Source organism: Zonotrichia leucophrys, chromosome 19, assembly GCF_028769735.1.
Source record: "Zonotrichia leucophrys gambelii isolate GWCS_2022_RI chromosome 19, RI_Zleu_2.0, whole genome shotgun sequence".
Classification (NCBI taxonomy): domain Eukaryota; kingdom Metazoa; phylum Chordata; class Aves; order Passeriformes; family Passerellidae; genus Zonotrichia; species Zonotrichia leucophrys.
Genome location: NC_088188.1, coordinates 3467887 through 3484890, shown reverse-complemented (window position 1 = coordinate 3484890; position 17004 = coordinate 3467887). Strand labels below are relative to the sequence as shown.

Here is a 17004-nt window from a genome sequence, read left to right as displayed (position 1 = left end):
TGGGCATCCCACGCCCACACACCAGGATGCTGCCAGACACCCTGGGCTCCCTTGCAGCCCCCCAGGGTATGAAACCCACTCCTGCCCCCTTACGCGAGTTGCTGAGCGATCTCGTTGCTGCTCTCTTCTTTCCACTTGGCTATATCCTGCCTCAGATTTTTCATGTCCTCCTCCATCTTCTTCATCTGGGAAGGCCAGTGACGGTAGAGTCAGGGCACACAAGCATGTTGTCTCAGCATGGGGGCTCTTCAGCTGCACAGAAAGCCCCAGGGCCACCACCCTTTCCCCAGCCCCTCACTCCAAACCCTAGCCTCAGGGAGCCACACTGAAGTTCCCCATGAGAGCCCAAAGCTGATGTCACCCCATAGCTTACTGCGGCAGCCAGCTCCTTCATCTTCTGTGCATTTTGGTTCTGTGTTGTCTTTATGATGTCAATCTCCTCAGGGACATCCAAGGAGGAAGACACTTCCTAGTAGAGAGGGGTGGTGGGAGTCAGTCTCTGGGGAGGGCCTGTGGGGACTGTCGGGATGGTGGGGGCAGGCAGCACACTCCATGCATCCAGCCAGCAGAGCAGAGGGTATGGGCTGCTGTCTCAGACCCAAAACCTGCTCCCAGCAGCAGTTCACCTCATCCGCTGCCTCCTCGGCCTTCTTCCTCTTCTCTGCCCTCTGGAACTGTAAGAGAGGCAACTCCTTGAGAGGTGTCAGGAGGGAAACAACTTCACCACCACAGTGGTCTGCACACAGCTGGGCCTTCTGGTGGTTGATTAAGTCTTTTGGCACAACACCCCAAAGAGCCCCACCCTGGCACGGGCAGCCCTTGGCACAGCCAGGTGAGCAGGGAGAGTCCCGGTGCCACCTGCCCCAGCGGGGCTCAGTGCCAGAGCACTGAAGCCCATCCAGACAGCAAAGAGCCCCTGCCAGTGAGGGCAGAGCCAAGCACTGCTGTCTGAGGAAGTGGGGAGGGGCTGTCTGCTGGGGGAGTGCCCGGGGGGCTGGGGAGAGCCTCTACCTTGGACATCTGTTTCTTGCACTCCTCCATCTCACTCTTAACTTCTCTGACTTCAGCAACCACATCAGCAAGTGAAGGGCCACTGAGCTGGCCTGGCCACGGCTCCTGGCTGGTCAGGTACTGCACATCCAGGTGCTCCAGCACGGCCTGCAGCAGTTTTCTCATGGCTGCAAAGTGAACAGTCCCCTCGTGGGGCATCCCAATGGCAACATCAAGCATCTGGGAGAGGCTGAGTGTGTCCAGGAATGTTGCCATGTCTGCACACACTCTGTCCCTGATGTGTCACAAGCCTTCTGCCCAGTTGGGTCTGTCAGGGATAATAAAAAGTATAATGAAAAGGCTGACAAAAGCAATGATAAAAATGACGAGTAGCCAGCAGGCTCCTTCCTCATCGCTTGTCCAACAAAGGACTGGAGCCTGCTCTGCTCCTGCCCCTTTTCATCACAATTCTGTTGCTAGGCAGCACACGTCATCCCTGCCAGACATTGGGTCACAGACTCATGGAGTCATGGAATGGCTTGGGCTGGAGGGGACCTCAAAGATCCTCTCATTCCAATCCCCTGCCATAGGCAGGAACACCTTCCACTAGACCAGGTTGCTCCAAGTCCCATCCAGCCTGGCCCGGACACTTTCAGGAATGGGCCGACACAATTTCTTTGGGCAACCTGTGCCAAGGCATCACAACCCTCTCAGGAAGATTTTCTTCCCAATACCCAGTCTAACCCTGCTGTCTCACAGTGTGAAGCCATTGCCTCTTGTCCTGTCATTCAAGGCGCCTGTGCCAAGTCCCTCTCCAGCCCATTTGGAGCCCTTTAGTGACTGAAAGGTGCTTGAAAGTCTCGCAGGACAGGAGAGGCCTCACTACTTTTCTTTTAATCCGTTTAAGACTTGAGTTAGAGCTAAGCCACTTGTCCAGCTGCTGTGTCAGAGTCCTGTTCTGTGGCATCTCATGTTCTCAGTTTCTTCTTGCATTGTGGAGCGGGCAGCAAGCCTGGCTTTGCTGTGCAGTGAACTGTCAGTGTGAGTCACCACGGGCAGGGCACTGCAACAACCACAAAGCCCCAGATGAAGGCCAAGGGTACCTTTGTGTTTGTTTCCTCAGCAAGAGAGGGATCCCCCAAGCAGCTCCTGGGCAGAGGCTGCAGGTGGGGCCAGCAGCCCCACAAGAGTTCAGTCCCTGAGAGAGAATCACCAACCTGCTGCTTTCCCCGGGGATTGAGACATGGCTACTTGGTGGTTTGGCACAGCAAACCCACGGCCTGGTTTGGAGCATCCATTGGGATCAGCCTTTGCCAGGGAAGCAGTGGGGTGCTGTGCATGAGCTCCTGGCCGAGCTCTGGGGTTGTTGGGGCACAGACTCCTTTGTTCTCAGGAGTTCAGGGCAAAAAGTCTCCGTGGGTGAAGTCTTTATACAATTTTCTCCAAGTCAGGTTTTATGTCAGGTTGACAGTCCATAAAGGAGACAATGAAATAATTTCTCCTTCCAATGTCCCCAAGACTGTTGGGGAAGACAAATCAAGTTCTTCCCTTCAATACCGGCCATTTACTATGCATTCTACTTTAGGTGTCTACAGAGCCCTGTAATTACCTTGGGCTGCCTTGATTTGCTACTGAGCTGTCAAGGTAGCACTGACTGCTCCATTAACTGCCAATTTTGCAAAATTTGCTGCGCTTTCAGGGAGGTTTTATTGCCACACACCATTGTGAGAAGCATCCCTGCTGTGTCCTTTGTCCGGTGAGAGCACAGACATTCCTCTGTGCCCGGGTCCGTGCCAGCCCCGCACACGGCGCTGCTCTGCGGCAATGGGGACACGGGGAAGCGGTGCCCGCCGTGAGGCCTCCGTGTGTTGCCCTGTGTCCCCCCATGTCCCACTGTGTTCCCCCGGCCAGGGAGCTGCTCTTGCCCGGGATGGCCGGAACCAGCCGTCGGGGCTCGCCGGCAGCGGGCAGGAGCCGGCCCGGGCTGCGGGACACGGCGGGGCTGCCCGGCTGAAAGCAGCTCTGGCTGCCGCCAGGGAGCTGTGGGCAAGGGGCTGCAGCCTTGCGGGAGGAAAGCCGCTGGGCCGGCCCCTAACGCTGCCCCGCAGAAAGGAAGGGCAGGAGGAAGCTGACAAATGAGCTCGGAATGTGGCAGTGCAGAGATGAAGGGACAAGTGCCCTTGGGGTCCGCGGGTCGGGGCCAGCCCTCGGGCACGGCTCCGAGCGGCTCCTGAGCCAGCATGAGGGCTGCCTGTGAAGATTGCAGGCGGCAGCCGAGAGCAGCAGCGCCGGCAGTGCCAGCCGGGCCCCATGGCCACGTGGCCGTGCCTTCGCAGCCCGTGAGGGCCGCGGGCTCTGCAGCGCTGCTCCTGCTCCCACAGCCGGCCCGGAGCCTCAGGGCTGCCCCGCAGGCGCCGCGGGAGCAGCAGCGGCCTGAGGGCCCGGCCCGGGGCTCGACCTGCTCAGCCCGGGGGCAGAGCCAGAGCAGGGGAGAAGGAGCTGAAGGAGCAGCAGGGAGCCCGGGGAGAGACAGGCTGTGAGACAAGGCTCTGTCTGTAATTTCAACAGTTTTTATTAACTTGACACAACTAAAAAGTCGTGTTTCTCCACTGCCTCTGGGCAGACTGTTCCAGTACTTTATCACTCCTTCCCTAAAGATTTCTTTCCTAATATCCAGCCCGTGGTGCAGCTTGAGAATTGCTGTCTGGTTCTGTCAGTGCTGCCTGGAGAAAGAGACCAACCCCACCTGAGCACAGGCACCTTTCAGGGAGTTGTAGAGTGATGAGGGCAGCCCTGAGTCTCCTTTTGTCCAGGCTGAGCACCCCCAGCTCCCTCAGGGCTTCCTCACAGGGTTTGTGTTCCCAGCCCCTCTCCAGCCTCGTTGCCTCCTCTGGATGTGCTCCAGCCCCTCCATGTCCTTTCCAAGCTGAGGGGCCAGAGCTGGACACGGCACTCAGGTGTGCCCTCAGCAGTGCCCAGTGCAGGGGCAGAATGAGCTCCCTGCTCCTGCTGGCCACACCATTCCTGATCCAGGCCAGGAGCCATTGGCCTTCTTGGCCACCAGGGCACTCTGCTGGCTCACGTTCAGTCACTGTTGAGCAGCACCCCCAGGTCCCTTTCTGCCTGGGCACTGTCCAGCCACAGCATCCCCAGCCTTGAGCATTGCAGGGGGTTAATGTGGCCAAAATGCAGGACTGGCACTTGGATTTATTAAACTTCATCCTATTGGACTCTGCCCATCCCTCCAACCATTCCAGTCTCTCTGCAGAGCCCTCTTACCTTCCAACAGATGGACACAGGCTCCCAGCTTGGTGTCACCTGCAGATTTACTAATGAAAGACTCAATCCCCTCATCCATGTTGTCAATAAAAACATTGATCAGAGCTGGCCCCAGCACAGAGCCCTGAGGGACACCATTGGTGCCTGGCCCCAGCTGGATGCAGCACCATTCACCACCACTCTCTGGGCCCGTCCAGCCAGGGCTGAACCCAGCACAGAGTGCTCCTGTCCCAGCCATGGGCTGCAGTTTTTCCAAGAGCATGCTGTGGGAGACAGTGTCAAAGGCCTTGCTGGAGTCCAGGTACACAACATCCACAGCCTTTCCTGTGTCAACCAGGAGGGTCACCTGGTCATAAAAAGAGATCAGGTTGGTGAAACATGACCTACCCTTTCTAAACCCATGCTGTACAATCTGAAGTCTCCTCATGTGGAGGAAACAGGATCTGTGACTTGGCTCTCAGCCCAATCATCCCAAGAACAAAACCAAGAATCACCATAGGATTTACCAGTGTTGGAGTTTGAACCCCACATCCCTACAAACGTAACAGTGTGAGTCTGCTTTGGAGCAGATAAATTGAAATCTACCCCATGAAAAAGGAAATTAACAGTAGCTTTGACCAGATGCAGTCCAAGTGCCTCTGCAAACCCATATCCAGAAAAGAAAAGAAGTTCACACCCTGACATCCCTCCCAGGGAATCCCGAGCTTCATGGATACTCACATGGCTCGAGCTGGGACCCTCTTCACAATCACTGAGACGTTCTTTGGGATCTGTGCATCAGCAGAGTATTCTGAGAACAGCACAAATACAGAACAAATGTGAGTCAGTTGGGAAGAATGGGGCAGCCAGGAAGGGCCAAGGCTTTAGGAAATCCCCTCCCAAGTCCAGCTGAAGCTCAGGAAGCTCTCTGCTAGTGGTGGTGTTGTGGCATCTACAGCACCTGGCAAGGTCTCCAACATTTCCTGGGTTCACCTTAGTTTCTGCCCTGCAGGAGAGAGTTGGCAAGCATTGGGTTTGAATAGCCTAGGCTGTTGGACCATCTCATTTTTGTCACCGTGTGCTTTGTCAGACACCTGCATAGTGACCATGGCTGCCAGCTGTGGGTCACTGTCTCAGTGATCATTAACAGGAGAGGGATGAGAGAGAATATTTGCAAGCTGGATGGAAAAAGCAACTTGCATTTATCACGTTTTGGCACATGCCAGGTCAGGTCAGCATCTTCTGCCTTCTAGAGGTTTTGCACCAATCTTCAGTCTCATGCTTGTTTTTCACCTGCAAACACTTTCATGTGTTGCTTCCTTCATCAGCAACTCTTGTCTCTGTAAAACCAACAGCTGCTTTCTGAGTCTTTTGCTTTGTAGTTAATGTTTTGTAGTTTCTTTCTCTCTATTCCTCTCTGTTTTGGAGAGCTGAACAATGTAATACCTTGCATCACACCAGGTGTGCATTCCTCTACTCAAGAGTACAATATAGAGGAGAGGCAGAAGAATCTCCTCTGGACATACAAACACCATGTCCTGGACAGTCCCAGCCATCTTTGGCTGCTGTCACCTTGGGCTCAGTTCATCCTGCTCAAATGTGAGGCTTACACATTCCTTGCTGGGTTCTGCCCACACCTTTGGCTGGTGTGAGGTCAGTGTGGCTGGCTAGAGTGTGGCCTCCTGCCTTACCTGGTTCCATGGCGACCCAGGTGCCGAGGTTCCACCTTGGAACCCTGCCTTTGTCCAGGGAAGCCAGGCACTTGTGTGCTAGGTTTGGGGTCATGGGGTGGTGGTGTTGGGCCCTGATGCTGGTTTTAGTCCCCTGGCATAGTAGAAACCTTAGCTTGTGGCTGTGGGTCTTGATGCCCTGCCTCCCTGAGGTTAACCCCTGCCTGCTCTGCTTTGGGCCCCCTATTCAGCGGGCACGGCTTTGCCATGAGATTACTGGGGCCTTTGTCGATGAGCTCAGACATAAAAAATGCATTGAGGCCATTGTTGAGGCTTCTAAACCACTTGCCTCTGTCACTGTAGGTACGTCATGAGTCCCTAGGAACACCAAACCCAACAGGGAGCCTGCCCAAGGACGTCTGTCCTGACTGAATCCCTGTCCCTCCTTTCCACCAGGGACATCCATCCCAAAGGGGATCCGCACCCTGAACTGCACCCCAGAGCCCTCTGGGGTTTCCCATTTCAACCAAGGCCCTCACACTGACATTGAGCAAGATTCCAGGAAGCTGGGGACCCTAGGGACCCACCCCAGACAAGCTAAGGTCTTCTCAGTCCTGATTTGGCCCCCAGGGACTTTTGGGAATCCCAAACCTGCCTGGAACCCTGAGAATCCCACAACCGTGACCAAGGACACACTGGGGGCCCCTGGGGCCCTACCTAAGACCTTAGGAATCCACAGGGACACCGAACCTTTCCCAGTATCCCTTAAATCTTGTTCAGGACTTCAGAAACCCCCAGAAACCCCCAGACCTTACTGAACCATCCCATCCCTGAAACTCCAACCCTAACCCTGTACTGATTCCTGTGTCCCTGTGCTGGTTCCAGCATCAGGACAGCGTGAGGAGCTTCGGGAGATCGTCATGGATGCCATGTATTCTCTAGAGGAGCGATGGAAGAGTGAGCAGGCTGAGGGACATGGGACAAGGGGGGTGGGATGTGGAGGCCTTGAAGAGGGATGGTGTGGAGGTGAAATAGAGGATATATGAAAGCCTGGGAGCTGTAAAGGGATATTTGGGGAATTCTGAGGATAGATGGGTTTCAAGTTATACAGCTTCTTGGGGAGTTTGAGAGGATATTTGGGAAAGTATCTCACTTCAGGAGGGATATATGGAGTCAAAGTGAGTTATATAAAGGATCTGTGGGGTCTGGGAAAGGTTTATGGGGACCAGGGGGAGGGCACATTGTCTTACCTGCACATTTGGGACACGCCAGAGTCCCTGAACAAGTCTCTGCAGGAAGCTGTCAACAGAATCTGGAAGAAGCTGAGCGAGCTGGAAAAAGGTATGGGTCCACCCTGGGAACCCCTGTCCTAGAGAAACTCCCAGGGACCCCATCTGGGCTGGACAAGGGCTGAATCCTGACAGCTCATAACAAGGATGTGGGTCCCCAGTGATGCCCAGTCTAACGCTGCTTCCTCCCCACCAGTTCCAGCCTGTGTCCCACCCTGTGGTGAGTGCCCATCCTTCTGTCTTGCCCTCCCCTGTCTCCTCGTACATCTCCCACTTCCCTGGGACCACCAAGTCTCTCTTTCCCAGGATTCCAGCCAGCTGCCCGTGTGTTCCAGTGTGCTACCTGCCGCTTCGTGGACTGTCAGTTTGCCCTGGACTGCCCAGGTATGATGGGGCCATGAGAGGCTGTTGTGTTAATGGTAAGGAAATCTTCCTCAACTTCCTCCCATTCTTAGGTTATTTTTGTGCTATTTTTTATGTTTGGTGGCACTTGAGTGACTCCAGTCACACTTCTGGTCCTGATTGAGGTCAAATGATCTAACTTTGCTTTCAAAGGTCTAAGCTAGAAAAATGCAGAATGTGTGCTCAGTAAGGTGGTCATACACTGGGGGCAGATAGCTTTTGGGATGGAGGTGTGTTCAGTGTTATAATGAAATCATAGTGAGCAAAGTTGATCCAGAAGACAGGATTTCACCACAGAAATCTCTGGGGACTCCCCGTGTTTCTCACCCACGGTCCCACGCTGAGTGCACCTGCCCATCCCTGCAGCCAGCACAGGAGCACCATCATGTCTGCCAGTGCATGTGCAGATGGGAGCTCACGAGCCTGTCAATGCTCCCAGTGCAGGACCTGTGGACCTACACAGATGAAACCATCGTGCTGCGCTGCACTGTGCCTTTCCACATCCCGCCCGGCGTGCCTGTCACCTGGTTGTTTGCCCCAAATGTGAGTCACACGTGGTCCTGCAAGGGTGTGAGCAGATGTATGTTCTCAGATCCATGTGTGCACATGTAGAATCATAACATCACAGGATGCTCTGGGTTGAAAAACACCTTAAATCTCATGTCATTCCAATCCCCTGGAAGGTGTGGACGCCTTCTACCAGACCAGGCTGCTTCAAGGCCCAACCAACCTGGCTTTGGATGCTTCCAAGGATACCACATTTGACCTGCACAACCTGTGCCAGGGTGTTGTAGGCAGAGTGGGAGCTTCAGGCAAAGTTTGTTAAAGAAGCCCTGCTGCTGAATCTGAGGGTCAGAAAGGATTCCTTTGTGTATTTAAACTCTTTCCGAGAGATAGGTTCAGGTGAAGGTAAATCCTTCCTTAGCCTCAGATTTTGGCAACAGTTTAAATCTCAGGAATTATTTTGGCCCTCGAGTCTGAATTATGGCAAATCAGATATATTTATAAAAAGGAATTATTTAATAAACAAATGAACAGGCAAAAGAGATGAAAGATCTTAATCAGAATTACTTATTACACAGTATAAAATTAAAAGAACTACTAATAGATTACAGCATAACACAGAACAGTGCACTATATCAAGGTATCTATATTAAAGCTAGCAAAAGAAATAGTATTGAATAGGAGCCAAATGTAACTTTACCACCAAAATGACAATAATGTACACAGATTCCTTCACTCAAACCCTGGTGGATTAACTGGGAAATAGGTGTCCCTATTTATGTGAGACATTCCACACATTTTCAGGAAAACCTATAGAAGAAGTTTGCTGTGGCTTTTATAGTTGTAAAGTGACTTGCTGTCAGTCAGAAATCCAGCTTATCTTCCATGTCTCACCTTGACAGAAAGGTGTTTATTGGCAGTTGGGAGATGCCAACCCAGTGGTGCAAAAACAACTCATTACAAGACAGATTGTCCTGTTTGAGTTATCTGACTGGCTAACAAACAACAGATAGGCTCTTGAGGGGATGAGATGCTCTGCTACACAGGGCCTCACCACACTCACAGGGAAGAAGTCCTTCCTGCATGTGCAGGAGGTGACTTGTGTGTGCACGCTGGGTGTACATGCACGTGGGATGGGAGCTGTGTGCACAAGAAGCACGAAGGGGACATGTCAAGCACGCGCAGGACACAGGTGCCTCTGTGTGTGCAGTTCTGTGTGCCCACTGCTCTGGGCAGTGCTGATGGGTCCCCCTGTGCCCCAGCTGCGCACACAGGACATGGCACTGTTCAAGGAGCTCAAGGGGAATCCAGAGAAGCCCTTCAGTCTGACCATTGAGGAACCTGCTCCAGGAACCGTTGCCTGTCGCCTGGGGGAGCAAACCAAGCCCATTATCCGCAAGTTCTTCTACCTCAATGGTGAGCCCAGACACCTGAGAGCCCCGGGGCAGGGAGCAGGGTGGAGCAGAGTGGGACTTGGGACACCTGGCTTCACGGAAAGGGGGTGAGCAGGGTGCCAGGACACCTGGTTCATGGTGAGCAGGTGGATTAGAGCATGTGTTTATCAGTTCTGGGTTCTCCCAACGCAGGAATAATGTGCTCTGACACCATGATTTCGGAAGGCTGAAGAAATGCTTTATTAAGCTATAGTATATTACACCAATACTATTTAAAACTATACCAAAAAGATACCAAAGAAAAACCCATGCCTGTCTGGAAACACCCATGGCACAGGTTTAATTTAATCAGCTAATCAATCTAAACAACTCTCACAAGTGTCAAATTAACAAATGACTCATAGTAAACAATCTCCATGACACATTCCACATGTGCTAAACAACAAGAACAACAAATAGAGATAAAAACTGTTTTCTCTTCTTGGAACTTCTCACTACCTTCCCTAAGAAAAATCCTAGGAGAGAGAATTATGTCTCTCTCTGTTCAGAGAATGTGAACAGCACATGTGTTCCCTGGTGCCTGACTCCCCTGGGAGCGTGTGGGGTGGATCAGGGACCCCCAGGTGCCTGGGTCACTGGGGACAGAGAGGTCTGTGGCTGGAGCAAGAGCTGCAGGGATAGCTGGTCCCTGGGTGCAGGGCGCATGACCTGAGGGGGCTGGCTCTCCACAGTGTCAGAGGGAAGCGTGGAGGAAGAGAAAGGACTGCAGACTCTGTTCAGCACTGTGCTGAAGTCGGATGACAAGACACCTACCCACATACCATACCTGGGGCTGGCTCTGGGTTTTGGCTCCATGGCATTAGTTCTGCTGTTGGTGTGAGTACTCCTGACCTGGTGAACTATACTCTAAAAACCCTCATGCTTCTGGAGCTCTTCTCAGACCAGCTTGGGACTCCCTATCCCCTCTGCATTCTCAGTCCCTCAGGATTCCCTGCAAGTACCAGGGGACCCAGGTGTCCAAGGGTAGGCCAAAGACTGCCAGGACTCCTAAATTCACAGGACCCTCCATGTCTCCTGGGGCTCCCTTTGCCCTCTGGCCCATTCCAGGATCTCCAGTAGCACCCAGTAGCACTCCAGGCTGCCTTTACTTCCCCCAGATTCCCTAATTGCCCCTGAAACCCTACAACTTTCCCTGGTTTTCCCTACAACCCTTGCTGTCACTTTGGGGGTTCCAGTAACAATCAGTTACCCCAGTTGTCCCCAGGATACCATAGCTTCACCCTTAGGCCCTCTGAGAAACCCCCAGATGCCCCTTGAGCCAAATGTCCCATGTGTCCCTGTCCTCCCCACATACACCCTGATGGGAATAGGGTGTCCTCCCTGCTCGCCCTTTCTCCATTCCTCCTTCTGTCTCCCAGGGGCAGCTGGCAGTGCCTCAGTGTCCGTCAGATGCGCCGCAGACGTGGACATCAGGGTACCCAGGAGGATTCCAGACCCCTGGATTCAGTCTAGGGCACTGTAGCACATGGATCCACCCCAGAGAACCAAAATTTCTGCAGTTGCTTTTCTTGTGCTAGCCTTAAAATAGAAATACAGAGTTCTGAAAACCTGGATTATGCTTGCGATAGAAATATTGGGTTCTTGGGCTTGCAGACATTAAAACACGGTACTGGGCAGCATTTCCTTTCCCTGGGTGGGCATTCCAGCTGCAGAGCTCTCTGTGGTGGTGATGCTGCAGGGTGGGGGAGAAGGGTAGTAACTTGACAGACTTGCTTTAGAGCTGCCTTAAATTGGGCAAGAATCAGTGGGAGTGGTCAAGAAACACAAGGGATGGGTCCCTTTGGCTGCCCCCGACTCCAGCAAGGGCCAACACTAGAACAATGTGAGCAAAACTGGCCAAATATTATGGTATCAAAGTGGAGTCTCAGGGCAAAAAGAGGAGGGGAAAGCATGTCTGCTTGCTTGAGATCAGCAGATGGACAGTGTCTCTCCTTCTCCCCTGAAGGGATGCCTCTGGTTGAGCTTCACACCTCCACGTGTATTGGTGCAGACCTGGGAATAGTTTGTGTATATAACTGGGTCAATATATATTTATAGCTAATTGATCCCTGTTACTATCCCTTCTGTCATTAATACATGTTAACATTCCATAGTGCAGTTAGCACCAACATCCTGAACCTGCTTTCCTGTTCCTTCCCTAAACCACACTATTTGTGAACCTGGATTGTGTAAGTTCTTACTTGACTGGGCTAGACCATGCTGGTAAACTGCAGTTTGGGGGAATTTGTGATCTCACACGTTCCCACTGAACACAGCCAGATTTATTGTGCCAGATGCTGTATCAGATTTATACTTTTGTGCACTGCCTGCCCCTGCCATTCTTTCTGAGTGCCTTAAAACCAAACTATACCTTTGCATATTTCCAAATTCTCTCTGTTCCCTATGAGTGCTCCTCTGGATCCCCTCTTTCTCATTCACTTCACTTAAAATCACCAATCACTCTCAGATGCACTCCATTCCTATCCAGCTGCTTTCATATCCTCTTTATTCCCCTTGTTGTGCTCTCTTAGAATCCCTCTGTTGTTCTCCTTGCACTAACAGATCATTGCCATTTTTCCCCTTGTACACTGTTGTGCCCTCCATTTCCCTCTGTATGCACCCAGATCTCGTCTGTTCCGCTTCTTGAGTACTCAGATCTCCTTTGATCCTTTCAGGATCTCTTTAGTGCTGGCTTTTCTCCCCTGGACAACTCACATCCTCTTTTTCTCACCTCAGATTCCCTCTGCTGACCTCCATAGATGCTCAGATCCCACTGTTCCTTCTGTGATTGCTCATTTCCTATGGGCTCCACCATGATATCCCTCACCACCCCTCTGTGCACACTCAATCCCTTGTTTTTCCTCCAAGCATGCTTAGCTCCCCTCTGTACATGCTCAGATCCCCATTGCTGCTCTCCATCCACCTGTTTTTACTCCATTCCTGGGCAGATGCTTTCTTCTCACCCTGCATGGCCACAACTGTCTCACCTGCCTTACAGAAACCTTTTATCAGGCCCTTCAGCTGCTTCCTTGCAGGGCAGGACTGTGTCCCACTGAGGAGTCAAGACTTCTCCTGCTTCCCCCAAATACAGACCACTCTCCTGTTTCATGCACCCCAGAACACACCAGCTGCTCCAAACCCTGCCCCACAGCAGTTCCCCTCCATGGGGACCTTGGGGCTGCTCTGCTGCCCCACCCCAAGCCAGGCTGGGCTGGAGCAGATTAAACAAGAGCCCCTTGACCTGGCAGCACCAGCTGCAGTGGTGGGAGGCAGGGACAGACCTGTGTTTGCTCTCCACCTGGCTGGGCACTGTGGCATTCAAGTGTTTGCTGAGCAATGCTCTTCAAAGTTTGCAAATATGCTGTTCCTTGGGGAAATTCCATCCAAGTCACTCAGCACTCACAGGAGAGACCATTCCAAGGATTCTTGCTGGCACGGGAATTCTTTTCTTTGCAATCCACAACCACAGGCACCTCCAGCTCAGCTGGTGTTTTCTGCAGGCACAAAGGAAACCAACCTGATCTCCTCCAGCAGAAAAGGGAGGCAGGACTCACTCAGCCCGCCCAGTGCAGAGGGCACTACAAATCCTTCTGTGTGCCCGGCCAGTGCAGAGCTCTGCGCTCCAGAGGGCATTTCCACAGGGAGCAATGGGTGAGTACAGGGCTGGGAAGTGGGCACTGCTTGCCAGCAATGGGGAGAGCAAAGTTAGGGCAGCTCAGCCAGGGGGAGAGGCTCCATGCTCTGCTTCCTGCACCCTGTGCACTTCCTGCACAGGGGGAGCAGTGGCACCGGTGCCCTTTAGGGCCACTGGCCACCTCTGAGCACCAGCTGCTCATGCCCTGGCTTCTGGCTTAGCCCAGCCAGGTCCCTGCTCCAGGGAGCAGGGGTGAAACTTGGCTCAGGCAGTTGTTGGCTGCTTTGTTCTGCCCAAAACTACCCCGTGTTTGACTTGTCCACCACAGATCAAGGGGGAAAGGGCAGGTTGTGACCCCTCTGGTAAGCTTTGCAGCTTGCAGGGAGCAGCCTGATGCTGCCCAGCATGTTTGGTGCCCTCCTGCACCTCACAGGCTCCTGTTAGCTGTGATGTTGGTGCCGTGGGAGGGATGGTCACATTTCTTCTTTTCTTCTTGTCTCTTTTTACCAGCTCAGTGTCTTCTGTTCCTTGCTTCTCTGCTCATCTTGGCTTCACCAGGCCATTGTGTGCACACACAAAGCCTAAACACCTTCAAGAAATCTCCCTCCAACACTTCATTGAGTGCTCTGAAGAGAACCAGTAGGTAACATCCCTTGGGTATCTGGTGTTATGTGCATGTGTTCAGCCAGCTTTGGGTGGGGCAGGACTGTGCACTGTCCCTCACCCTGGTCCTGCTCCAGGATGGAGGATGGTGAAGGTGTGCCCAGCACAGGCTGCAGGGCTCTGTGTATGTGTGCACTGTGCAGGCTGGGAGGGGTGGCTTTGTGCTTGAAGGGATTGTTTTTCCCCATTCCCTGAGTCACAGGGAGGGGCTAGATCCTCCTCACCTCCCTCCCAGCATGGCCCTGCTGCAGTGGCACAGCTCCTTTGTCAGGAGACCCAGGGGAGCCCATTGGTATTCAGCCTCTGGGGCTGCTAATCCACATAGCTCAGTCAGTCTGGGGCCTTTCAATGGGGCTGACTCCTGTTGGTCTTCCCTATGAAAAAGGAACAGAGGGTTGAGGTCAACCTACTCTCACCTCCAGACCTCTCTGGCCTGGGAGAGCTGGTTATCCCCCACATGCCCTGGCCAGATGAATCTCCCTCCTACCAGGATCTTGTCCTGATGCCCAGGTTTTGTTCTGTCCCCCTGTGTGCTGCCCCAGCTTGGCCCAGGGACTGCAGCGAGGTTCTGGCTGGCAGCCCCAGTGGTGTATACATCATCCAGCCCACGGGGCTGCACCCCATCATGGTGTTCTGTGAGATGAGCGGGGCAGACGGGGGCTGGACCGTCATCCAGAGGAACCGGCACAACACGGACATCACCTGGGCCGAGTCCTGGAGCACCTACAAGCACGGCTTTGGCAATGTGCACGCTGACTTCTGGCTGGGCACTGAGTACATCCACCAGATCACCAGGCAGAAAATCTACCAGGTCAGGTTTGTCATCTGGGATGCTGAAAACAACATGAAATTCGCAGACTACAACCTATTCAGCCTGGATGATGAGTCCCAGGGCTACCGGCTGAGGCTGGGAGCGCACTCAGGGACAGCAGAGGACGCCATGGATTCTGACAATCCCAGGAAAGTGCACAACAACATGAAGTTCTCCACCAAGGATCGGGATCAGGACACTTACAGAGGGAACTGTGCCTCACGCTATGGGGGTGGGTGGTGGTACTCGGCGTGTTACTCTGTGCAGCTGAACGTCAAGGGGGGGCTGACGTGGGGCAAGCTGTGCAAGGGGACCTGCAGAGCTTCAGCCATCCTCATCAAACCAACCCCACACCCCTAGAACTCCTTCCCCCTCTGTCCACATGCAGCACATGGCCCAGCCAGTGCCCTGATGGGGCCCATTTCATGATGAGGCCTTGGGGGTGAATAGGGTTGTTCCTCTGTATCAAAAACTGCTTTGTTTTCCTCCTGTCCTGAAAAGCAGCAAAGCTCCTGGCTCTGTCTCTGGCCATTCACTTTTGGTGGGTTTTGGGGGGAATATTATTAGAATGCATCTTTATAAATATTGCAGTATCCAAGCATGTTGGTTCTGGAGAGAACTCTGTGCTCAGAAACCTAAACCCCTCCTGATCAGCATGGCCTTAAGCTCTTTTTGCTTTGTGGGTACAGATGTTTTCAGCAGAAAAGTATCCACCATCACCAGCTAACCTAACCTAAGCTATACTAAACCCAGGGTGGACCATGTCCACAACACATCCCTGCTGCAGTCCGTGTTCATCCTGCAGAATAAAATCACTTTCAGACCTGCACAGTGTCCTTCATTTTTTTGGGAACTCCTTGCAACTGCTGCCTGTTTCCTGCCAGAAACACACCTGAGGCTTCTAGGGCAGTAAGAAAAAGTCTTCAAAGGAAGATTTTTTCATACAGCTCAAGTGAGGAATTAGAGACAAAACTTTCACTTGTAGAAGAGGGTTGCATTCCAAGTAGGGCATCTTCCAAAAAGGGAATGTAGCATCACACAGCCAACAGCAAGCAGAGGGTGTGAGGGAAGCACCAGGTCAGTTGGACCATGCCAGCCATGACCTGGAAAGCCAGGCCAGTGTCATCCTGCCTCATTAACCCTGTGAGTGCTGGGAGGGAACTGGGAGAGTGGAATGGTACTGCAAGGACACACTGCACCACATGGCTGGTCTGTCTGGGCTGGTGTGAGAGCTGAGACAGCCTGACAGGGCAGGGATCCCAGAATTTCGAGATTCTGGATCAGCTTGGGTCTGTGTGGAAGTGCTCTGGTGTGGTGATAACCTTGTGCACTGGACAGCTTAGCAGTGGACATGGTACCTGTGGTGTGGTTTCTGATGCTGAGCAGAGGGAGGATGTTTGGCTGCTGCACTGTTGTCTGGCAGTGCTGACAAAGCAGATGTCTCACTGGCTGCAATCACAGATCCACAGAATATTCTGAGTTGGAAGGGACCCACAAGGATCACTGAGTGCAGCTATTCTCTTTCCAACAGAGACCCAGGAATGCAGCTCAGCACCACTCAGGGCTCCCTGCTGGCTGGAATGTTGTTTACCAGGAGCCCCAAGCCCTTGTCCAGCCTCTCCCCTTCTGTTAGGCTGTGCATCCAGGCTGGAGCACCAATGCCTTTTTAAGCCAGCAGCCACATCTCTTAGTCCAGAAGTGCTGCTCTCAGCTCAGCTCCAGCTGGGAAGCCTTTCTCAGCCAGCAGCACCCTCATATCTCTCTCCATCTTCCCAGGAAGCAGTGCTGCCCACCTGCAGGTGCCTCCAAGGCTGCCAAAGAATGCTCCTTGTGAACTTGACGGCTCCTCAGGAACAATGCACTGCCACAGCTCTGCAAGTGCCCTGGGACCTTGGTCACAGATTTTGGCTCTAGAGTCCCATGGTGTTCAGCATTCTGAGCCACAAACCTTCCTTGGGCTCAGCTTTCCTTCCACAGAGGGAGGAGAGGAGCTGTGGGTTCTTTCAGGCCCCAAGATCAAATTTCCCTGCATCACAAGGGACCTTCATAGACACGTTCCCTGTCTGCAGCAGGGAATAATGGGACTGACTGACCCACATCACTCACACACTCAGGGAGTCCACTGCCCTCTCCACACTCCAGGTTGTGGTGGTTTCTTCTCTTTATCAGCACAAAGCAACCACCCAGCCATGAACAGGGGCAAACTGTGAGTGAGGGTTGTGCATGATCGGGGCTTTGCTGGCCCTGTTGGCTGATTGTAGCCTTACAGCCACAGTCCAGGCTGGAACAAGCCATTGAAAGGAGTATTGCCTAACACAGTTTCCCCCAAGTCTGCCACCCTGAAGAGTGG

General features: G+C 53.0%; 2 protein-coding genes across 3 annotated transcripts; both read left to right on the top strand.

Annotated features, from left to right (window-relative positions):
* Positions 1–6055: 6055 nt before the first annotated feature.
* Positions 6056–10636, top strand: SPACA6 (sperm acrosome associated 6). Its single transcript, XM_064729571.1, has 9 exons — positions 6056–6281; positions 6804–6875; positions 7191–7259; positions 7404–7427; positions 7514–7591; positions 8049–8152; positions 9376–9529; positions 10239–10383; positions 10615–10636. Exons 1-9 carry the CDS (start codon positions 6056–6058, stop codon positions 10634–10636), a joined length of 894 nt encoding a protein of 297 aa, XP_064585641.1.
* Positions 9998–15483, top strand: LOC135455803 (fibrinogen-like protein 1-like protein). 2 transcript variants are annotated; one of them, XM_064729280.1, is made up of 5 exons: positions 10040–10156; positions 10239–10383; positions 13047–13197; positions 13691–13819; positions 14386–15483. In XM_064729280.1, exons 3-5 carry the CDS (start codon positions 13194–13196, stop codon positions 15012–15014), a joined length of 762 nt encoding a protein of 253 aa, XP_064585350.1. In that variant the 5' UTR covers positions 10040–10156; positions 10239–10383; positions 13047–13193; the 3' UTR covers positions 15015–15483. The 2 variants fall into 2 exon arrangements, with proteins under 2 accessions (XP_064585349.1, XP_064585350.1); XM_064729279.1 differs by having other exon boundaries at positions 9998–10383.
* Positions 15484–17004: the final 1521 nt, after the last annotated feature.